At 37.9% G+C, this 25,614-nt stretch overlaps 1 protein-coding gene across 1 annotated transcript in view; it reads right to left on the bottom strand.

The window, feature by feature from the left end:
• AK7 (adenylate kinase 7) overlaps positions 1-25,614 on the bottom strand; it is a 104,418-nt gene that overhangs the window by 59,426 nt on the left and 19,378 nt on the right. Inside the window, exon 5 of the mRNA XM_027849266.1 lies at positions 15,320-15,430. Coding sequence (XP_027705067.1) covers positions 15,320-15,430 — 111 coding nt within the window. The remainder of the gene's footprint in view (positions 1-15,319; positions 15,431-25,614) is intronic.

The raw sequence follows: 25,614 nt of genomic DNA, 5'->3' as shown, positions 1-25,614 counted from the left end.
TGGAAAACAGAGCAAAGAAAAAAAAAAAACTTAAGAATCACTGGACTATTTGAGCACCATGACTAAAAAAAGAAAAATCCTACTTCAAGAAATGTTAAAAATGCCTAGATTTTTTAGAACCAAAGAGCAAAGTGGAAATAGAATCTACCAGTCACCTCCTGAAAGAAATCCCCAAGAAAAAATTCCCAGGAACATTATAAATAAAATTCAGAGTTTCTAAGTTAAAAAAAAAATACTGCAAGCACCCAGAAAGAAAGAAATTAAGTACCAAGGAGCCATGGTCACACACAATTTAGCAGCCATCATTACAAAAGAGCAGGGAGACTGGAATATGATGTTCCAGAAGGCAAAGGATCTTTGATGAACTAGAGACCTCAAAGCATTCCTGATGAAAAGACCAGAGCTGTGTAGAAACTCTGAAGTGCAAAATTAGGAGTCAAGAGAAAAATAAGCGACTAAACAAGGATAAACTGCTTACATTCTAGTTAGGAGAATGCCCAGGTACCCCCTTTCATCAGGAGCCATAGAAGGAGTATAATGAGACAGAATGCCAGGGAGTGCTTCTGTTATATTTTTATGGTCTTAAAAGAAGAATGGAAAAGGACAGGAAGGGGAATACATTGGGATGAGAGGGTAATGGAAAGGAAAGTTAGGGAAGATAATATCACATAATTGAGGCATATAAGTAGAAGTATATACAAACAAGGAGGAAGGGATAGGGGAGTAGCTGACACTTAAACCTCACTCTCATCTGAACTGGTCTAAGGAATGAAGACTAGACAAACACACATACAGTTGGGTATAGAAATACATTTCCTTCGAAAGGAAAATAGCAGAGAAAGGTGAGAAGGAAAACTAGAGGGAAGGTAGATTAAGGTAGGGATTAGTCCAAAGCAAAACAAATCTAAAAGATGCACAAAAATATTTATAGCTCTTTTTAAAGAGGTAAAGAGTTGGCATGTGAGGAAGTGCCCATCAGTTGGGGAATAACTCAACAAGCTACGATATATAAATGTGATGGAATACTATAGTGCTATAAGAAATAATGAAGGGAATGATTTTAGAGAAACTTGGAAAGACTTGTATGAGCTGATACAAAATGAAGTGAGCAGAACCAGGAAAACAATTTCTAAAAAAAAAAGACAACAGTATTTTAAAGACAAGCAATTCTGAAAGACTTAGGAACTCTAATCAGTGTAATGACCAATATGATTCCAGAGGACTAATGATGAAACATGCTACCTACCTCCTGATAGAAAGGTGAAAGTTATATGTGTGTGTATGGCTGCTTAGTTGGTTGTTATCCTTCATTCCTGAAAAGGACCAAAATGACATCACTATGTTGGCGTCAAGGTACAGTGAGTCCGACTGTGGCTGATCAGACCAATATTAGCTCAGAAGTCTTTACCACAGGTAGGGCACAAATAGTCCATCTGAACATTTAGAGTGGAGATGTCTCTAAATTTATGCATCTCATGTTTCTTTTGAGCTACTGCAATTTTGCTTTGCTCAACAGAGCATAGCACCTTCTTTGATGAGGCAAATCATGCGAGGCAGTCCTGTGCCAATGGTTCCCATGTCTCACAATTGATTCCAAAGCTCTTCAGAGGGACCTTGAGAGTATTCTTGTATTGCTTCTTCTGACCTCAATGTGAGCATCTGCCTTCTGTGAATTCTCCATAAAATAGTCTTTTAAGCCAACACACTTTTGGCATTCAAACAACGTGCACCCATTGGAGCTGTGTTCTCTGAAGTAGAATTTGAATGCTTGGCAGTTCAGACCAAGAAAGGACCTCAGTCCCTGGTACCTTATCTTGCCAGCTGATCTTTAGAATCTTCCTATGACAATTCAAATGGAATTGATTTGGTTTCCCGGCATGGTGCTGGTATACTATCCAGGTTTCACAGGCATACAACAATGAGGTCAGCACAATGGCTCTGTTGACCTTCAGTTTGGTAGGCAGACTAATACCTCCTCTCCCATACCTTCCTTTGGAGCCTCCTAAACATTGAGCTACCTTTGGCAATATGTGCATCAACCTCATCATCTATGTGGACATCCCTGGAAAGTATACTGTCAAGGTAAGTGAACTTATCCACAGCACTCAAAATTTCTCCATTCACTATAACCAATGGTTCCACATATGGCTGGTTCAGTGCTGGCTGGTGGAGAACCTGTTTTCTTGGTGTTAATTGTCAGGCCAAAATTAGCACAAGTGGCAGAGAATCAATTGCTACTCTTGTATCTCAGACTCAGGTGCTGCATTGGGTGCACAGTCATCAGTGAACAAAAAGTTGTGCACTGACTTTCCCTCCCCTTTAGGCTTGTAACCTTTTCAGTTTAAATAATTTACCATCCATGTGGTAGTTGACACTGATGCCATTTTCGTCCTTGTTGAAGGCATCCCACAACATCACTGAAAACATGCTAAAAAGCATGGGAGTAAGCACACAGCCCTGCTTCACTTCACTGGTGACTGGGTAAGCATGAGAGCATCATCCATTATCCAGAACCCATGCAAGCATGCTATCATGGAATTGATATACAACACTGATGAATTTCTCCAGGCAACCAAATTTTGCCATAATTTTCCACAAGCCCTCACATATTTACATACATAAAATGTACAGAAATATGTACATAAGACACATATATACTTAAATATATGTGTGTATATTTCTTTCAGACATAGCCAATGTGGAAATTTGTTGTGCTTGACTGTATTACATATTTGTAATAAAGGTTTTGTTTTTCTTTCATCATTAATTGGGGGAGGGCAGAGTTTTGCTGATTAGAAAAATTAATTTTAATGTGAAAAAGGATCAGTTTCTCTGCTGAATGCCAGGCCTGCATTGCCATTTGCCTGCAGGACATCTCCACCTGAATGTCTTATAGGCACTTCAAACTAAATACATCTAAAATGGTACTCGTTACTCTGAAAAATTCTTGGCTCATTCCCCTTACCCTTAAACCCATCCATCTTCCAAATATACTTAGGTCTACCTAGATCACCATCATCTTCCCTGTCATCTAGATCTGCAATTCTGCTATCATCCTTGATTTTTCTTTGTTATACACTTTCCATATCCTATCAGTTATCACATCTTGTTCATTTTTCTTCCACGGCATCATTCTCACCTATTTCCTTCTCTTCCACTCATGTGACCTCAAGCCTAGTTCAGGCCCTTATCATCTCTCATCTGGGTTACTGTAATAGCTTTCTAATTGGTCTTCCTGCTTCCACTATCTACTCCTCTTTTATCCATTCTTCATAGAAATGACAAACTAGTTTTTCTAAGGTACAAGTCTGACATTGGCACTCCTATGCTAAAAACAAAAACAAACACTTCAGTAATTCTTTCTTGCTTTATGAATAAAATACAAATACCTCAGGCTGGCATGTAAGACCTTCCACAATATGGTTCCAAATTATTTTTTCAACCATAGTTCATATTAATCCCCTTCAAGCACTCTACATTCCAAACAGAAACTACTAGCTCTTCTCTGAACTGGACATCCCATCTTTTCCAGGCTGTTCCCCATTCCTGGAAGGCATACTTCTTAACTTCGACTCTCAGAAGCCTTACATTCCTTCAAGACTCAGCTAAGCTGCCACCTTCTACGTAATATCGTTAAGGTTCTTTTCAAATTATCCTATCTGTCCTCATATTGTATTTTTCTTCACCATAGTTATATCCCCAGTATCTGGCACAGTGCCTTGAATATTGCGGTATACTTAAGATATATTTATTGAATTGAGATGCCTGATGCCACAGAGATGAGTTAAGAGAAGCAGAGATGAGACTATGGATAAAATATCTGACTATTTCACAAGCTAAAGAATCTTAAAGTTTAAAGGAACCTCATCTTGTCTAATGACCTCTGCACCATCCCTGGCAATTTTTCATCCAGCTTAAACATCTAGAACGCCAAGCACTCAAGAACGCAAAAGGAAGATTCTGAAAAATATCATTAAGGTAAAAGCAAGTAAGTAGATCCCACAAGATACCAGGAATTAATCTTCTATCTTTATGTCATGTGTGCACGTTTCTTGTCTGCTTTGGTCTGCTAAACAAATTAAACTTTACCTCTGGTCAGGGTAAGTTCTGTCACTTGGGGAAGGAACTAGGGCCAGTGAAAAGTAAATTGTCCAGGGTGAGAGGAGGCTGAGATAGCTATGACGTCTAGCCCTTAGAGGATGCACTATCAAAACAGAGGGAGAAAGAAAGAGAGTGACAGAGGAATATAAAGAAAAAAAAGACTGAAATTACTAAAGATCTCACAAGGAATAAAACAGCACAAATAGATAAATCAACAGGAAAGATATTGATAACAGAAAGGAAGATGGCATCCAAGACATCTAGATGAATCCAGACACCTCTGAATAAATATTGTGAGACAAAGGAAAACGAATCAACATCCAATGGATATCAGAGAGATTATGGAATCACAATAGGATGTTCCTGAATGGTTTAGGAAAGAATGGTTTAATGTAAAAACAGAATTTATGCCTTGCACAGCAGAAATTGGCAGAATAGAAAAACACGAATCCATAGTGGCACGTCTTTCCAAAGAAGCAAAAGAGAACAAGTGATTGGGAGTGCAAATGTACAGAAGGGAAGGATAATCTGGAATAAGAGAAACAAAAAGAAATAGCATTAAAACATCGTGAAATCTATATGTAAAACATATTGATCTTGAAGACAGGATATGCAGATATAACTTAAGGATCACAGGCCTCCCAAAAGACAAAAAGTAAAAAAAAACCCCAAAACTTGAATATCATAAAGCAAGAAATAATGAGAAAATTGCTCAGAATTTCTGAACACACACACACAAAATAAAACGCCAATGGAGAGAATCCACAGACTGACTGCAGAAAACAAACAAACCTATGCTGCAAATTCCAAAATACATAGTAATTAAATTAAACAATTCCAATGACAAACAATAAATTCTTTGAGTGACCAAGAGAAAGACTTTCAAATATGCGAAATTAAAATAAAACAAGTGTTCTGTACTCAACAGAAGGGAATGAAATGTGTTCTGAAGAGCAAAGAGTAAAGTCACCCAAAGTGACATCCCTGCAAACTGGAACCTAATCATAAATGAAAAAAAAAAAAAGAAAGAAAGAATGTGGAATAAAAGAGAGACATTTGAAACATAAAAAAAAACCCCAGATGTGAATAGATTATTTACTTTGCAAATACCACAGACAACACGCACAAGAATGATAAATAAATACAAATACAACAACCAAGGAATTAATAAATAATGAAATAAATTACCCCAGGGGAAAAAACAGGGGGAGAATCCAAGAAATATACCTCACAGATAGCTTACATAAAATGAAAGAAATCATTGTGTCAAATGTTAATTCTACCACAGCTTTTGTAGGTAATGCTATTGTAGGCTGCATTGAAAAGCTTTATTTTTCAAATGAGTGTGGAAATAAATAGCTTTGCTACAGTCTGCTATGGTCAGACCTAGAGTACTATGTTCAATTCTGGGAATCAGTTTAGGAAAGGCATAGACAAGATATTCAGAAAAAGGAGAGGTCTGGAGAATATAACTTAAGAGCAATGTTTGAAGGACCTGGGAAAGTTTAGCCTAAATAGGAGAAGGCTTAGAAATGGTGATGCAGAGAGAGAATTGGCCTTTTAGTTAGGAAGACCTGAGTTCAAGTCCTGCTTCTGAAATACGCTGGTCACAAGAACCCCAGCAACGCACTCTTAAGTACCTCTGTCAGTACTATCAGTACTTCCCTTTTGGCCTTCTGTAAAACTCCATTATTTCCATGTTGCTTGTGTATTCACATTCTAAATAAAATTGCTGAAACTAGTATCTAGGTTCACTTACATTTTTACACAGTGAAGTCCATACATAAAAACTATAGTACTATCTATCTCTGCATCATTGACTTAGTGACTGACAGCAATGACTCATCAGTGAGCCCTTGATAATGTTTATCTCGATCTCTGCTCCTGCCATTTGTGCAGACCTCCAAACTGGGTTGTTGGTGGTCTCAGTCTCTTTATTTTATATTGGTGTTGAGATCCCAATTCTGATTAATCTACAGGGAGAAAAGACTGGCCCCAACCAGTCCTCTTTCTCTCAGTCCTGATGCTCCTTCTCCTCTAGCCCATGGCTCTGAATATTGCATGCATGTTTAAAATCTTCCACTAGCTCCAGTTACTTTCCCTTTCCATGGGCAGAATCAACCCTTGTATCTTTTGTAGAGTAGATGTGGGAGCAGTTCAGGCTGAGTCACTGACACTGGAGATCCCTATAGCCAGACTAACTTACAAGTTTGCATGCTTGAGTTCACTGTGATAGGCATGAAGTCACGTAGAGTTAGGGTTGCAAAATGGGTACTGGAAGTATTTAAGTTGTCCAGTGTTTTTAAGGTTTTGGGGTTGGGGAGATTTAAAGAAAACAATCACTCCAGCATTTTGCTGGTCACCTGTCTACCACTGAAGCCCTATCCATACATTTTAGCAATTATCAACACTGTGAGGTCTTATCTATTTTCTCCTACAAATTCTCTATAGAGGGTCAACACAGTGTGTCAGTGGCCTTCTTCTAGATATCTTGACATTGCATGGATACCAACAGAGCATATGGGATAGAAAGTAGCTGTCTCATCCTTTTACTATGTAACTGGCCCAAGTTGTTTTCTAAACAGATATGTCTTTGATGCCATCCTTTGTGCTACTTCTCATGTAATTCTCTGGTTATAATGTATTGTAGTCCACTCATACCCACCAAAGACCTCTCTAATAACAATAATAACAATAATAATAATAAATAGTAATAATAGCTAGCATTTATATAGTGCTTTAAGGTTTGCAATACATTTTATAGATCTGATTTTATCCTCACAACTCTGGGAGTTAGGTGCTATTATTATTTCCAGTTTTACAGATGAGGAAACCAAGGTAAGCAGGTGAAATGACTTGTCCAGAGTCACATGACTAGTAAGTGTTTGAGGATGGATTTGAACTCAGGTCTTCCTGTCTCCAGGTCAAGTGTTCTATCTACTACCACCTAACTACCTCTTTATTTTCCTTTGGGTGTCCCTCAACTATAGAGGCCAGTCAAGCTAAGTACAGAGAGGTTTATTATCAGCAGACTGACCACTTGGTGGTGAATGTTATGGCTGTGACAACTCATGAAACAAAGAGAAGCATAAAATGGTACTCTATGGGACCACCTTCTAATTTTTCAATGACAGTGGCAGAGACTATACGTAAATATTAACTTCGCTCCTGGTATGCTAAATGTGAGATTCTTTTCCAGTGACCAATAGTGGGTCTATTATACCAGAGGAATTGGATTATGGCAATCTTGACATTCCTAAGAAACATAGAACCAGAAAACAAAAGGAAGTTGCAATTAAATGCAGGCCAGTGCAAAGGTTGTCCTTGGAGAGAAGTTAGTTTTATCATGTATTCACAGTTAAAAAGAAACATTATTTCATGGCACATTAGGTCATTTCCTACTGCCACGCTCAAGATAAAAATTTACAAAAAATGATTAATGAAAATTACTGAAGCTTATACATTAACAAATATTGCAGAGAATAAGAGCATAAAGAAATCCTATGAAAAACTCAATAAGATCCTCCCAATGAAATTAGCATATAGTTAAATTCTCAGTGACTTCCAAACAAGGATGGGTATGGGAAGAATAACAACAACAAAAAAAAAAATACTGGAAACCATGATTTGAATGAAAGATGTCAAAGGCTTACAGATTATACAGAAGCCCTATGATTACACATTATGAATATATACTTAGAAAAGAAAGTTGGAATGCACTAGATGAGAAGAGCTCTAAATAACAAAATGAAATTGATTATATTTGTGAAAGATAGGAAACAAATGGTTACCACTGTCAGAATTATTTGAAAATTAGCCATCTATGTATTATAGTTAGGCTATTGATTTATTAGAGCAAGGATCAAAATTAATACTAAATCAGGGGACAGAAAAAATGGGACATAACAGAAAATTGAGATAACTCTAACCTGACCTATTTATGCCGCTGACAAAAAAAAAATAAGAAGTGAACAAAATACCAGGCACGTGTTATTGCCATTTCTTAAAGAAGTATAATAAATATAAATCAGTTGCCTTGGTGAGGAAATCAAGAGTCTAGAAACCTCCTTAGTCAGTAAACCCTTGACTTCTAAGCGGCAACTCAGTAGGAGTAACACTTAGGAAGGTTGCTATAGTTCTTTTTAAGTGACAATTAAGTCATATGCTTCAATATTTCAATAGATACATAATTTATTGATGTGGGTATTCTCTCTAATGGCAAAGATCACAATATGCCCATGCCTTTTCATCTTTTGCAACTCATCCACATTTTCTTATAATTCCTCAAGAGGGCTAAACATATCAGAGGGCTTCCTCTAGATGTTTTGATATCACAAGGATATTGGGTGCAACATTCAGACTGTCCATCTGTTATACTTTGCTTTCAATATATGTCAAATCCACCTACTTTCCTAAATGTTCATTTCCTAGAGGCTGCATAGAACTTTGGAAAGAGCACTGGCAAGGGTGAGGGTTCATTTCATTCATCGGACATATCTGACACACGGACATCTGTGTGACCCTGGGCAAGTTACTTGGCCTCCTTAGGTCTTAGTTTCCTCATCGGTAAAATGAAGGGGTTGAATTAGAGGGTTTCTGAGGTCCCTTCCAACTCTAGATTTATAATCTTATGATCTTCTATGTTACTTCTTATGGGTGAATCATTGTCAACAATATGCTGTAGCCAACTTATTCTTTCATCTCTCGATTGCCATTTGGGTCACCTGAAATTCTGCTTCTTTAGAGATTGTGTTCTTTCATGATTTATAGCCACATAGCCTCACTGGAAGAATAATGATCTTAAAAAAGGGGTTTTTTTTGTTTGTTTCTTGAGACAGGAGTACATGATATGATTTTATTAAATAAGTTTCATCAGTTTTATTGAATTACCTAAATCTACTCTACAGTGTTTTTTTTTTTTTAATTACTTGTAATATCGTCTCAAACCACTTGGTGTCACCTTCTAACTACTGTTCTAAATTTGTTAGCTTCACTCTTCATGTAAAAAAAAAAACAACTAGTCATGTGTCCTTCTAGAATGGGAGACCTTCTAAATAACTGTCTTCCTACTGCTGTATTCTACACAGACAAAATGCTGCCTTGTTAACAGTGAGACTGTTCAATAATAGTAATTGACATTTATATAGGACTTCAAGGTTTGCAAAACATTTTACATACAGTATCTCATTTGAGTCTCAAATGACTCCTATGAGGTAGGTACTGTTTTTAAGATGAAGAAACTGAGGTTCAGAGAGGTTGCTCAGAATTACACTAGGCATGCCACTGTGGTAAATGAGGAGGTAGGAGGGCTGAGACCAAATGAATCAATGCTGCATCCTTACAAAATACATCCTTTCCAAGGTCCTCCTAGGTAAGCCTCCTTTTGTTAAATAAATGTTAGATGATCTCTGAGTGTCTCATTTCATTCTAGTCCTGAGTCGATTAAGTCAGGCCTGGCTCAGAACAGGGGTGGATATGACAACTCATACCCAATGTCATCACCCTGGCTGCTGCTGCCCTCTATGGACCATCACGCCTTTCTATTCTCTCTGTAGCTTAACTCTTATATATGAGTTGTTTCCCTGAATAACAATGTGAACTCTCTCAAAGCAGGTACTCTCATTTTTTCTATTTCTATTACCAGCAATTAGCATAGTGCTTGGCACAAAGTAAATAATAATAAATGCTTTTTCATTTTATTCTGACTCACCATGGACTACTGATCTTTTGTTGCTATGTTCATATCGAATCAATCAGCATTCAAATTTGATTAAAAAAAAGAATCAAAAACAGGCTTAGGGTCTATGGTCTGAGAGGTAGGAGGCAGAGGGAGTTGGTTCATCTATTGATTTGCCAGTGACAGGTGATATAATAAGCTTAAAATGATTATATATTTTGAAACATGAAACCTCAAGATGGTTCCCCTTGGGAATTGAATAAAGGTTGAATAAAAAAAAATAACCAGAATAAAGACAGAAATGACTAATGGGAAGTTAAGATTGCAGGACAGTGTGTGTATAGTTATATACTTATCCTCTGGGGTGAGGAAATGAATTGTGGAAGAGGAGAAAGTCTTATGTGTATAGTTAGCATATACATTAAATAATGATTTTTATATTGTACCCAGTCAGATTAAGATGTAGCATATCATCATCACTAATAATTTTGCTGTACAATCCTAAATTATTCTTAGAGGATGGCCCCTAATTTACTGGGTGGTTCCTCCATGTACATTATTGGGGACAACAAATCTTTAATTGCTACAGTGATTTCCACTGATCTCTTTAGGTCTATACCCCTTTCTTATGTATATAGAATATATTTACTACTTAGAATTTTGTTTTTGCAAGAGCTATCATTCTTTACTCTGAGAATATAAATAAATTGATATTGTTTGATAAAGAATACATACATTCGCACAGACCAAAATCTCACACCCTATACCAAAACAAAGTCAAAATGGGTTCGTGATTTAGATATAAAGGCTGATACTGTAAGCAAACTAGGAGAGCAAGGAATAGTTTACCTGTCAGATTTATGGAGAACAAAAGAATTTATGACTAAACAAGAGATAGAGAACACTATGAAATGCAAAATGGATAATTCTGATTACATTAAATTGAAAAGTTTTTGCACAAAGCCAATGCAACCAAGATTAGGAGGGAAGCAGAAAACTGGGAAAGAATTTTTACAAGTGTCTCTGATAAGGGCCTCATTTCTAAAATATATAGAGAACTAAGTCAAATTTATAAGAATACAAGTCATTCTCCAATTTATAAATGGTATAAGGACATGAACAGACAGTTTTCAAATGAAGAAATTAAAGCCATCTATAGTCATATGAAAAAAATGGTCTAAATCACTATTGATTAGAGAAATGCAAATCAAAACAACTCTGAGGTACCACATCACACCTATCAGATTGGTCAACATGACAAAACAGGAAAATGATAAATGTTGGAGAAGGTGTGGGAAAATTGGAACACTAAGGCATTATTGGTGGAGTTGTGAATTGATCCGACCATTTTATAGAACAATTTGGAACTATGCCCAAAGTGTTATAAAAATGTGCATACCCTTTGACCCAGCAATAGCACTTCTAGGTCTATATCCCAAAGAGATCATACAAATGGGAAAAGGACCCACACGTACAAAAATATTTATAGCAGCTCTTTTTGTGGTGGCAAACAATTGGAAATTGAGGGGATGCCTATCAATTGGGGAATGGCTGAACAAGTTGTGGTATATGAATGTAATGGAATATTATTGTGCCATAAGAAATGATGATCAGGCAGACTTCAGAAAAACCTAGAAAGACTTGTATGGACTGATGCTGAGTGAAGTGAGCAGAACCAGGAGAACATTGTATACAGTAACAGCCACGTTATGAAATGACTAACTTTGATAGACTTAGCTCTTCTCAGCAATGCAAAGATTTAAGACATCTCCAAAAGTCTCATGGTGGAAAATGCTATCCACATCCAGAGAAAGAACTATGGAGTTTGAATGCACATTGAAGCATACTATTTGCTCCTTTTTTTCTTCTGTTTTGTTTCCTCTTTCTTGTGGTTCCTCCTATTGGTTCTAATTCTTACTTACAACATCACTACTGTGAAAATATGTTTAATAGGAATGTATATGTATAGCCTGTATCAGACTGCATACCATCTTGGGGAGGGAGGCGGGGAAGGAGGGGGAGAAAAATTTAAAACTCAAAAGTTTATGGAGGTGATTGTTGATAACTCAAAATAAATTAATAAAAAAACCAAAGAATATACACATTCATATAAAATTTTTATATAGCTGTATTAATAAATGCCTTTTATTATCTTATTAATATCTTTATGTATTAGAAGTTTATTCCTCCTACTCTATGGAATCTGAATTAGCATTTCACATGTAGAATCTGAAGGGAAAAAATAAAAACCATAAACATTTCTACTAGGCTTTTTATTCTTCACTTGAGAGAGCAACCCAAAGGCCATATTTCTGGTACTTGCTAGGTAGTTGGCACATATCTCATTAAGTGCTATCTGCCTTCTAAGATATATATGGAATTGATCCAAATTTATAAGAATAAAAACCATTCCCCATGGTCAAAGGATATGAATAGGCAGTTCTTAGAGAAAAAAATCTATTGATAACCATAGGAAAAACTGTTCTAAAACACTAATAATTAGAAAAATATAAATTAAAATAACTCTGAGGTACCACCTTACACCATAAGATTGGCAAAGCTGACAAGAAAAAGAAACACATTCTGGAGGGGCTATAGGAAAACAGGTAAATTAATGCAATGTTGGTAAGAACTCTGAACTGGTCTAGTCATTCCAAAAAGCAATTTAGAACAATACCCAAAGCTATTAAAGTGTATATATCCTCTGACCCAATGATAGCCATTATAGGTCTATAACCCAGAGAGGTCAAAGAAAAGGGAAAAGGACCCACTCATACAAAATACAAGTAGAGCTTCATGGTAGCAAAGAATTGGAAAGTGAGGAGTTGTCACTACTCACTGGCTGAGCAAGTTATAGTATATGTATATGAAGTACTGCTATTGTACTATAAGAAATGTTGAAGGGGATAGTTTTAGAAAAACCTAGGAAGATTTGTATGAACTGATACAAAATGAAATGAGCTGAAACCAGGAGAACAATTTATACAACATACTATAAAGACAAACGACTTTGAAAGCCTTAGGAATTCTTATCAACACAATGCAACCAACCACAGTTCCAGAAAACTCATAATGAAATATGCTATCCATCTCCAGACAGAGAGGTGATGGCCTCAGAGTGCAAACTGAAGCTATTTTTTTTTTAATGTGGCTAAAGTTGGAATTTGTTTTGCTTGACTATACACGTTTGAAATAGGGGTTTTTTTTCCCTTGCTTTCTCAGTGGGTGGGGGAGGAGTAGGCAGAATGGAATGAATTCAGAAAATAAAGTAAAATTGAGTTTTTAAAAAGTATTCTTTATACCCCTTATTTTTTCCTTCCACCCCTTAAACTAGCCAAAGTCTCCTCCTCTTTTCCATAATAACCTCATAAACTGTTCATCTTGGCACCATCGTGTGCCAACTTTGAGTAAATCAGGGAAACTTCTACTTTCACATTCTCATCCTCATCAACCAATTATGTTGCTCAAAGATCCCAAAACAAAGATCTGGAAACAGAAGTAGCAGATAACACCCATGTTCCTCAGCATCATACGGAAATGCCCAAAAGGAGGAGTACTTTACCATACATCAGGAACTGGACCCTTCCTATATAAAATGAATGCTGGGAAACCATTCCATTCTCATCTCTAGCCCTCCTCAGACCTCAGGTGGCTATACAGAATATCCTTTAATAAATATCCATTGGACCTCTAAGTCTTGTGTGTGGGTTTCCTTTTCCTGATTAAGGTGAAGACTCAGGGTCCCATATAACCATTCATATGGAAAGGCATTTACCACCAAATGAAAGAATTAGAATTGGTAGAAGAAACTAATTAACTCTCCTATTCATTTTTAGATTCCTTAAACTTGAAGAGCCCTTATTCAATTGCTTTTGATGAGTGGCTTTAATTTAGTGGAGGATCTATGGAAAAACATGGATAAGAATCACATAAGATGAGAAGAAATGGTTAAGTTATAATTTGTACCAATTAAGAGAAACTCATCATCTTGTAAGACAGTGTCAGTCTTGGTACTCATACCTCATCAGTACCTTCTGACTTTCTGTTTGGAGGGTGGAACAAAGACCTTTCAAAAACCTTCATTTTAGGAGGGTACCAAGGTCAGCCATCTCTTCATTTCCCACCTGATTGCACTCCTCTGCACTTTTCTAATGCTGGTTACAGGGACCTTTCCATCCCCCCCACCTCCTTACTTTTCAGCTTCCTTTTGTGTGTTTCTTTCCCCATTAGATTATAAGCTCCTTGAGAACAGGAACTGCCTTTTTGTCTTTTGGATCTGTATCCTCAGCACTTAGAACAGTATCTGGCACATGGCAGGAGCTTAATAAATGATTAGTGACTCACTATTGATGAGATCATCAATTCATTGACATAAGGAGTCACAAATTATACACCATGTATATTAGTCACTTTCACACCTTTAAGGTTTAAGAGGCCTATACTCTCACAGTATAGGAGATATGTTGGGGGTAATAAGCATCATCATCTGCAAATTATGTATCCCAGGGTATCCCTGAGGCACTGGATAGCTTAAGTTTTGTGAAGGGGAGAAGGCACAAAAGGGAATAAGTTTCTTCTGACCCATAGTAGATTGATTGAGTAGAGGCGCAAGAGATGACCAATGGTACCAGAACTACTAGTGTTTACTGAAAAGGCAAGACCCCTCAATCTGTAGGAAACTATATGTCCCACTCCCTCCTACAACTCCTGACCAGTAAGTGATTTTTTCTGGGAATCTCTTACAGGAAAAATAACTGCAAACCCCTAGGTTACCATAGGCTTTTGGCCTTGAGAGGAGTATATATTTATTAGTATTAGGGTAAGTCCCTTACCTAAATCATTTCCATTTCGGTAAGAGGAATAATTACTATGCTCAAAGCCTAGGACTTGTTAAGGGAGCTCATTTCTTTAAGGAACCAGATGCTCAGCAGGAGGTAGGAACTGCTAAGAACCATTTGCTCTCATTTTCCATACTCGTATATGTTAATTGTATGTTAATACCAAAAGACAGTGTGGCATAATGATAGAGTTGATCTTGAAGCCAGGAAAACCTCTGACCCATCTGCGCTGCATGAACTTGGGCAAGTCACTGAACCTTTCACTGCTCTGGGAAGCTACCTAAGACTTTCAGTTGCAGAGAAGGGGCCAGCCTGCAGTAGTAGTAGGAGCTCACTCAGGAGTTCCCTAAACCAAAGAAATAACAGGTCCAGTTCCTAACCCTATGTTAAGACTATGTTTTACTGAAAATTGTAGGAAAGAAATATATTACTTTCTAACTGTACCTTTCTTTACATAAAAGAAGCTAGATAATAAGAAAACATGTATCCCTTAATGTAGGATTTAAGTGCCAGATCAAATTTAAATAAACAAATGAATGAATGAAATAAATGAGTGAATGAATAAATAAATAAGTAACAAAAACAAAAAACTTAAAGGTTGAAACAAAGTAGTTGAGGTTGGGCAAAAAATTTAACAATACTTAAATGCTAAACCAGAAAGAACATTTCTTCCCCTCCATAGTCTTCTTGATTCAAGACTTACATTTTTTCCAGTTTTTAGGACCAATTTTTCAGCATTTATATGGTCTAAAAAATTAGGATGAGGTTTTCTCCTACGATAATCCTCTTCACTAAAGAGAATTTCAAGATCATCCTGTGAAACAAAAATTTTATATATTAGAACCACTTACATTTTCTATGCCAAATATTTACAGCTATATTTAGTACTTTACAGTTTTTAAACTGCTTTTCTTAAAACAACCCTGGAAGGTATTATTATTCCCATTTTAAATGACTTACCTAAAGTCATACAGCTATTAAAGTAACAAATCTGTGATTTAAACCTACTTTTTGAATGATTCTAAGTCCAAAGTTTGTTTCCTTAAATACAACTATTCTAACCTAATTAGTTAATATAGGACCCTATCAAGATCACACAAAGTTTTAAAATCTATTGTTTGCTTTAAAATTATCATATTTTTAAAAAAAGATCTAGTCATGTATTTATATTTTATATAAAATTTACATTTTTATAAATGCATTTTATTATATGCAATATATAATGAAATAATTTATATTAAAACAAAATATTTTGTTTCATGTTTATATAAAATTTCATATTTTATATTTCATGTTTATATTTTAATAAAATTCTAAAATGGCAAAACTATGCCCTTTTCTTCTCAATACAAATTTGTAAGGCCAGAGTTAGAAAGATATGCTAACTTTCCCTACCATGTCTCTTCTAGTTATGGTACCCGGCAATGAACTGAACTTAAAGACTTCATAATAAAAGCATTTAATACAGCTAATTTATTGGGAGGAGAAACTAGAGAGAGAAGGTGAGTGTATGTTCCAAGCCCCACTCCTTTCTTTAGTCCTTGATTTATCTATTACTTGGCCCCAAATTCAGGAGCTAGGAACCTGCCAGTCAAATAGCTGTACGTGAGGACTTAGAGGGACACATGTGACCTGGAGGCCACAGGTTCCCCATCCCTGCAGTTGGCACTTAACCCCTGGCTAATATGTAAATCTCTAAATTGGGAGGTAAAATTCCTTCTCTACCATTATCTCCCCTGAATACTAATCTTATCTCTATTTATTATTTGATCAGGCAGTCCCTGATAGTATGACTTCAAGATTCAACTCTTTTGGAAATGTGGGATTTTCAAATAATCAGCAAAGGTTAGTCCTTAAAATTAGTGGTGTAATGCAAAGAGCACTGGATCTGGAGTCACAAGAGCTAGGTTTGAATTCTAGCTCTGCCACTGACTTGAAATCTTGAAAAAAGTCACTTCATTTACCCAGGACTCAGTTTCCTCATCTATAAAACGGGAGGACTGATGATCTTTAAGATCCTTCTACCCTAAATCTATAACCCTATGAACAGATAGTTCTGAAACAATCAAAGTATACTACTTTATTACCTTATTGTCTTTGACATACTTCCCATCAATCAAAATAAACTTTCATAAGCATCTACTCTGTGCCAGGCACTGTGGCACTGGCAATAAAAAAAGAGGCAAAAGATAGTTCCTGCCCTCAAGAAGACTAAAATCTTATGTGGGAAACAACATGCAAACAAATACATACAAATCAAACTATATTCAGGATAAATAGGAAATAATTAAGAGAGGGAAGGCACTAGAATTAAGAAGGTTGGAAAAGACTTCCTGTAAAAGGTAAGATTTTGTTGGGGCTTAAAGGAAGCCAGGGAAGTCAGTAGGCAGAGATGAAGAGAGGAGAGTGTTCCAGGCATGGAGGACAGCCAGAGAAAATGCCTGGAGGCAAGAGATGGGATGTTTAGCAAAGTGTTAGCATAGTGTTAGTTAGATGGAATGTCAGCAAAGAGGCCAGTGTCACTGGATCATGAGTATCCAGTTGACAGCAAGGAGGTGAATCACTGTAGTGGAGAATAAGATATAAGAAGACTGGAAAAAGTAGGAGGGAACTAGGTTATGAAGGCCTTTGAATATCAGCAAAGAATTTTGTATTTGATCCTAGAGACAACTGGGAGCCACTAGAATTTATTGAGGGGTGAGTGGGTGGTTGACATGGTTAGACCTGTGCTTTACGTTTAACTTTGTGGCTGAATGGAGGATGGACTGGAGTGGGGAGAGACCTGAGGCAGGCAAACCCACTAGCAAGTCCAGGTGTGAGGTTCTGCACCTAGAGTGGTAACAGCATTAGAGGAGAGAAGGAAGCATATTTGAGAGATGTTACAAAGATGAAATCCACAGGCCTTGGCAACATATTGAATATAGGAGGTGAGAGACAATGAGGAGTTGAGGATAACATCTAGGTTACCAGCCTGAGAGACTGGGAGGATGGTGCTACCCTCTACAGTAATAGTGGAGGTGAGGGAGGGTTTAAAGAGAAAGATAAAGAGTTCAGTTTTGGATATGTTGTGGGCATTGAGTTTGAGATGTCTGAAAGGCATCATGGGATATAAGATTGGAGGTCAGCACAGAGGTTGGGGCAGGATAGGTAAATCTGAGAATCATTAGCATAGAGATGGTAATTAAATCCATGGGAGCTGATGAGATCATCAAGTGAAGAAGTATAGAGGGATAAGAAGAACCAGAAGGTTAGAAAGTAAGATCTGGATGAGAATCCAGCAGAGTAAGAAGAAGTAGTCAGATAAATAGAAGGAGAACCAGGAGAGTGATGTCCTGAAAACCTAGAGAGAAGAGGGTATCAAGGAGGAGGTGAGCAAGAGTCAACAGCTAGAGACAGGTCAAGGAGAATAAGGATTGAGAAAAGGCCATTGGATTTGGCAATGAAGAGATCATTAGCAACTTTGGAGAGAGCAGTTTTAGTAAAATGGTCAGAAGCTGGATTGTAAAGGATTAAGAAGAGAGTGAGAGGACAGGAAGTGGAGTCACCTAGTGTAGATGGACTCTTCAAAGAGTTCAGCCACAAAGGACAGAAGAAATATAGGATGATAGTGGGGAGGGAAGGCTCAAGTGAGAGTTTTTTGAGGATGGGGGTGATATGGACACATCTATAAGCAGTAGTGAAGGAGCTAGTAGAAAGAAAGTGACTGAAAAAAAGAGACAGAGTGGGGATGGTGGAGGAGGCAATCTGTTGGAGGAGACAGGATGCGATAGGAATTGCTTAAGCAGGTAGAGGGGTTAGCCCACCTCATCATGTGGAACAGGGGTGAAGGAGGCAAAAGGGACAGAAGGCACCTGAGTGATAGGAGATAAGGAAGAAGGGAGAAGAGGGAACTCACAGCAAATGGCTTCCATTTTTTCTGGAAATGATGAGGGAAGGATTTACTAAGAGAGCAGGAGGAGGGACAGCCATCAGAGGTTTGAGGGATGAAAAGGTTTGGAAGAGCTACTGTAGAGGGTGGGACAATGAACTGAAGAGGGAAGTCTAGTAGGATTGTCTAGCATCAATGAAGGCCCAGTTGCGGTTATGTAAAATAAATCTGTAGTGGACCTGGTTAGAACAGTTGCATGATTTTCTCTACCTTTTTTGAGCAGTAGGAGCAAAAGTGGTAGATGGTGGGAATGACTGAAGGCTGAGAATATGGTCGGATAAAGGGATTTCAGAATTCTTGAACACATGTAGTACACTGTGGATTATGGCAATATCAAGGGTATGACCATTTTTGTGTATAGCTGAGGTGGCATGGAGGACTACGTCATAGGAAGTGAGTAGGTTGAGAAACTGAATGGTTAAGGAGTTTGAGGGAAAGTCAATATGTATGTTGAAGTCTCCCAGCATCTGGGCAGGAATTGAAGAGGAGAGAAACTTTATGAGCCATGTACTAAACTCATTGTGGAAAGGAGAGGAGTGACATGGAGGTATGTAGACAACAGCTACGAGGATTTTGATTGAGTGGTAGAGATGAATAGCATGAACCTCAAAGGAAGAGAGAACCTGGAAGTGGCATTGAGGAGCAAGAAGCATTAGAACTACCCCTCCTTGACCACTAAGCTGAAGAGGAGTGAAGGTACAGTTAGTACTGGAAAGGACAGAGAGGGAGCTGTGTCATCTGGGAGGAGCCAAATTTCAGGAATAACTAATAGATGGAAGTAGTGGGAGAGGACAAGATTTAGGATAAAGGGAAGTTTGTTGCTTATGGAACAGGCATTCTAGAGGGCACAGTGGAAGGGCACAGTGGAAAGACTTCATTCCAACTCAAAGAGTTGAGAACCTATTCTTAGCAGGTCTTCAGTTAATTCTAATAGGTACATTCATGATTCTATAAAGACTTTAAGTCAGTAGTTTCATAATGTTTTGCATATTAGTACATACAAAAATAATGATTCCTATTTTCTCAAAATCACATGTCAATAGGACATGTCAATATCACATGTCAATAGGAACACTTCAAAACCAAATGTGTGCCCTTATTTGGTTATGGCTTTTAAAAATAGAGATCAGAATCTGACAGCATTAGGTAACAGATTAACATGGCAACCCACAAGATAGCTAGTGCAAGTATTCCTATCAGCCTTTTAAAGATGAGTAAATGGAGTCTCAGAGAAATAGAATGACATGCCCAAAGTCACACAGCTACTAAGTGACAGGCCTGGCACTAGACCTCAGGCCTTCTAATTCCAAGTACAGAGCTTTTTCCATTATACTACTATATATACTATTATACTACCATATATACTATAATAGATATTATCACTACTTTATATTACTACATATTACTTTATACTATACTACCATATATACTATAATAGATATTATCAGTAGATGAGTGGTGTTTATGAATCAGTATACGGCACAGCATCTTGCACAGTAAGTGGTTTTTAATGAGTGATTCTCTCAAATCTCCTTATTTCAGATTACTGAACTGATTAACATTCAGTCAGTTCTCTACTCCCCAGGGCTGTCACATGAAGGATGGGTTAGGTTTGTTTTGTTTTGCCACACAGGGAAAACCAGGAGCAATGGGCAGAAGTTGCACAGAGGTCAATTTAGGCTTAATGTGATGTCAGAAGAAACTTCGTAATTTGAATTTGGTTCTTCCTGACTCCAGGCCTGGCATTCTATCCATTGTGCCACCTAGCACAGCTATATGACAATGACAGCCCAGTTGTGACTAGAACAAATGAATTTATAGTAGATGTAGTTGGCACAATTGTGTAATTTCTGCTAGTGCTCAGGAGCCTGTGATTAGAAATGGAGAGCCATCTGCCTGGTAAGAGTCATCTAGGTTTGAGGACTGGTAGAGCATGATTAGGAGGAGGATGAGGGAGCAACGTATTCAAGAGGACAGAACAGTATATAACTTAACTAGTTCATTATAGCATCAAGAGGAAAGTGAGGCTAGAGTATGGACTATTCTTCCTCTTCTAGAGGAAGAAGGGTTGGAAAGGTTGATGGTCACAAGGAGAATGGAGAATATGTTTATGTATGAGGTAGAGGAAGAGATAGAAGGCCAGAGAATTAGGTTTCTAAAAGAGAATTTCAGAGCTCATTATCATTCAGAGCACATAGTTAAGCGTCAAGATAAGATCTGAGATGCTCTTTAGACAGCTAAGGTGGAATGAAGATGTAGATCATGAGGTATCTAGAGGTAGCTTTCATTGAGTTCAGTTGTTTCAGTTGTGTATGATTCTTTATGATCCCATTTGGGGTTTTCTTGGCAAAGACACTGGAGTGGTTTGCCACTTCCTTCTTCAGCTCATTTTATAGATAAGGGTGTATGGTGTATTCAGGGAAGCCTAGCACCAAGGGCTTGCTGAGCTCTTTCCAGGGCTGCTCAGCCATCTTTGGTGTCCATCTTTCACCCAACTCTCCACTGTGGCTCCAAGGAGCTGTAGCATGTGTAGTGGCCACACCCTGGTAAACTGTCTCAGTAGATGGGCTAAACCAGGTTGAGGGTAACTTATAGGCCTCAAACCTGTCACTGAGTTGGGGGGATGCTAGTCTACCCCTAGCATGTGAAAACTTTCCCAGGAAGAACTGGTAGATGAGAATAATTTGTTCCAACGGCCACGAAGGCAGCTGAAGCAGGTGCTGTGGAGCACTTAGAGTGTGTCAGACATCAAAGACACCAAGATAATCCACTGAATCCTGGGTCATCGCTTGACTTTTGTCCTGGCACTGGACTTCGATGACTCAGAAAGAGAGAATGAGGTTGACAACTTTGTGCAACTCTACCTCACTTAAATCCAATTCACTTGCAAATCAAGACATCACCCATGATATCACTGGTTCTCTTAAAAAAAAACAAAGGACAAGCAATAACATCAACAAATGAAGAAACTGAGGCAAACAGGGTTAAGTGACTTGCCCAGGGTCACTCAGTTAATAAGTGTCTAAGGCTGGATTTGAACTCAGAAAGGTGAATCTTCCTGACTCCAGGCCTAGCACTCTATCCACTGCACCACCTAACTGCCCAGAGGTAACTAGGTGTTATAAGTAAAGCACTGGATAAAGAACTGGACTCTGAGTCAGGAAGACCTGACTTTCAGTCTTGCCTCAGACACCTAACACAGCAAGACCCTACACAAGTTGCTTAAACTCTCTCAGTCTCAATTTCCTCATCTGTAAAATGGGGAGATTAATAGCATCTATCTTACAGAGTTCTTGTGAGGATAAAATGAGAACAGATGAGAATAGATAAGCATCTTATAAACCTTAAATTGCTACATATATGAACTGAGAGGCTAGGATATTGAGGGGAAATCGATGTACACATTTAAGGTTCCAAATATGAGGGCAAGTGTTGGTGTGAAGAAGCCTAGATACTGAAGTCCTTGGGAAAGGAAGGAGAGAGGCCTGAAGGTTGGTAGATTACAGTTACAAGGATTTGGGCCCAATGATTTAGAAAGATATAGCGAATTTCAAAGGGGCAGAAGCTGCAGAGTAACAGCTGCAGAGACAGTAATGGCAGTGAAAAGCAAGGACTATGGCAAATCTTCCTGGTCTATTATGTTAAGAGGAATTAGATGAACAGCCAGTGTGGAAAAGCATGGTCAGAATGTGTCATTTTTTTTTTTGAGAAACAGTTTTTGTGAAATATAATTTAACATAATATAACATAATACAATTTCTGGCTTTTAATAGGGCTTACAGTCTAAGTCTTAGAGTATTTAGAGATATACAAAGTAATGTTGAAGTCTGATGTACAAAAGGAGGCAGCTAGGTGGCGCAGTGGATAGAGCACTGGCCCTACAGTCAGGAGGACCTGAGTTCAAATCCGGTCTCAGGCCAGACACTTGATACTAGCTGTGTGACCCTGGGCAAGTCACTTAACCCCCAATTGCCTCACCAAAAAACAAAACAAAAAAAAACCCAAAAAACAACAAAAAAAAACCCAACAAAAGGTAAGGCTTTAGTAGATAGCTAGGAAATTAATAGGTAAGGAAGGGGAAAAATAATGAATGAATGAATAAGCATTAATTGTCATTTATGTAACAGGTAACAGGCATTGCATTAGATCCTAAGGATATAAATATGAAAGTGAGACAGTACATAGCCTGAAGGAGTTTACATTCTAATGCGGGAATACAACAGAGAGAGGGAAGTGGTGACCTGGGAGGGGAGTTTTGGCATGGAGAATGGCATTCCAGAACAGGGAACAGTATAGGTAAAAGATTCAGAGACAGGAAAGGGATGTATATGTTAAAAAAAAAACAAAGAACAGAACATTTTCATTATAGAATATAACATCTAGTAGGAAATAGCATAAGATAAAGGTGGAAATGGAGGGTGGAATGACTTGAAATCCAAGCACGAACTTCAGTTGGGAGGTCAAAGAGAATCACTTAAGATTTTTGAGCAGAAAAGTGAAAAGATTAGATCTTTGTATAAGCCTAGCACAGATTGCCTGGGACTTCCCTTCCAGCTAGTATTTTTTTAGTATGAAATGGGTAAGTCATTTCCATTCCCTGGGCCTCAGTTTCCTTCCCTGTAAATTGAGGGCCTTAAACATGATGACTCTGAGGCCCCTGCCAGGTATACACCAAGGATCTTTAGAATAAATAGGAACAAGTCACTTCACCTCCCTGGGCCCCAGTTTCTTTTTCTGGATAATTGAAAGGAATGATTATTGATAACCAATGATTTGAGGAGATCCAAAGTTCCCCCCTTTTTCTAAAGTCCTAATTTCAAAAGTTCATTCTCTTGAAGGACATTACTGATAATGAGTAATGGAATACTATTGTTCCATAAGAAATGATGAGTAGGAGGACTTCAGGAAAATCTGGAAAGACTTGCATGAACTGATGCTGAGTGAAGCAAGCAGAACCAGGAAAACATTGTACACAGTAACAGCAACACTGTGCGATGACCAACTTTGATAGACTTAAGCTCTTCTCACCAATGCAATGATCTAAGACAATTTCAAAAAACTCATGATGGAAAATGCTATCCACATCCAGAGAAAGAACTACAGAATCTGAATGCAGATCGAAGCATACTATTCCCCTCCCCCTTTTTTTTCTTTCTTGAGGTTTTTCCCTTTGGTTCTAATTCTTCTTTACAACATAACTGATATGGAAATATGTTTAATATTATTGTACATATATGGCCTATATCAGATCGCATGCCAGAGAAAATTTAAAATTTACAATCTTATAAAGGTGAATGTTGAAAACTAAAAATAAATAAATGAATGTATATGTATATATATACACATATATACATACATATATATATATATACACATATATATTCATTCATTTATTTTAAAAGATAAAAGAGAGGAGGTTTTCATTTTATCCTAAAGGCAACAGAAAGCCACTGGAATTGGTTGAGTAGGGGAGTCACATGGTCAAATTCTCACTTAAGGAAAATTATTTTGGCAGTAGGGTGCAGAATGGACTGGAGTGGTGAGAATTTTGAGGCTGGGAGATCAAGCAAGAGACTGTTGCAATAATCTAGGTGAAGGTTGATGAAGGCCTGCACTAAAATGGTAGCTATTGTGAATGGAGAGGATTTAGAAGCAAGAAATAGAAAAAAACAAGATTTGGCAACTGACTGGAGTGTTGAACAGCAATGAGTTGAGGATAATGGTGAGATATCTGAAACACTGGAAGCACAGTGAAACCTTTGAAAGAAATAGAGAAGTTTGAAAGAGGGGAAGAGTTAAGGAGGAAAGATAATGAGTGCAATTTTAGACTTGTTGAATGAGACTTGTTTCATTTACTCCTTCCTTCATTTATTTATTTGGAGGCTAGGTGTCCCAGGCTGGACATGCAGTGGTCACTCACAGGGCCAATTCTAGTGCTATTCAGTACAGAAGCTTTAAACTGCCCTGTTTTTTGGACCTGGGCTGGTTCACTCTACTTTAGGCAGCCTGGTGGCCCCCAGCTGTCAGGGCTTCACCATATTATTGCTGGACTTAGTGTGTTCACCTGATCATCTTTAGGCCTACTACATCTCAGAACCCCTGAACTGAAGCCATCCACCAGCCTCAGCTTCTTATAGTAGCAAGGATTACAGGTGTGTACCACCACCAATATGTCTCTGAGGCGTCCAGTTTGAAATACCCAATGAACAATTGGTGATACAAGATTGAAGTTCAGGGGGAGACGGGGACTGAATATGAATATTTAAGGATCACCTGCATAGAACTGATACAGGTAGGAGAGAATTGAGGCAGGAAGACCTTTTAGGAGACCACCGTAATAGGTAATGAGGCCCTGTACTGCATGATGGCAGTGCGAATAATAGAGAGAAAAGAAATAGATTGGTGGGATGTTTTGGAGATCCAACAGTAATTGGAAAATGAGTGGATAGGAGAGGTAAGGGAAAACCAAGAGTCTAAGATAATATCAGTGTTTCAAACATCAGAGACTGAAAGGAAAGTTGCCAAAATAAGAAGTAGGTTTTATAGGAAAGATAATAATTTATGGACATGTTGAGTTTGAGGTGACATCTAGGTGAAGATGTTAGGCAAATCTCTAAAGCTCATAAGCCATTCCAAATCTAGCATACAGATTTGGGAGTTAGCAGTGTGTAAGTACTAGTTGAAGCCATGGGAGTGCATGAAATTGCTACAGGAGAGACCATGGGAGGAAAGAAAAGAAGGCTAAGGACAGAACTGTTGGGATGACCCGTATTAAATAATTAAGAGGAAGATGAGGAGACAGTGAAGGGCAGAGAAAGAATGGATAGCAGGCTAGGTAGAAACAGGAGAGCACACTGTCTCTGAAACAAGGCTCTGGCTTTTCAGGACTGGTCTTTCTCTAACAGGTTGCCTGTGCTCTAAAGATGCCTCCAATCCTCCTCTCTGGTACTCCTGTTGTGTCCCATCTCTTTTCTTATCTGGAATGTTCTCTGCTGTAAACTTCCATCCATTATACAACGTTGCTAAGTGGTTCCTCCCCTGCCCATGACATCAAGCACAGGAAGGAAGGA

The sequence above is a fragment of the Vombatus ursinus genome, unplaced genomic scaffold (assembly GCF_900497805.2).
Source record: "Vombatus ursinus unplaced genomic scaffold, bare-nosed wombat genome assembly UNPS02007284.1, whole genome shotgun sequence".
NCBI classification, from domain to species: domain Eukaryota; kingdom Metazoa; phylum Chordata; class Mammalia; order Diprotodontia; family Vombatidae; genus Vombatus; species Vombatus ursinus.
Note: the sequence above shows the minus strand (reverse complement) of the source record. Positions and strands in the feature narration are given on the sequence as shown.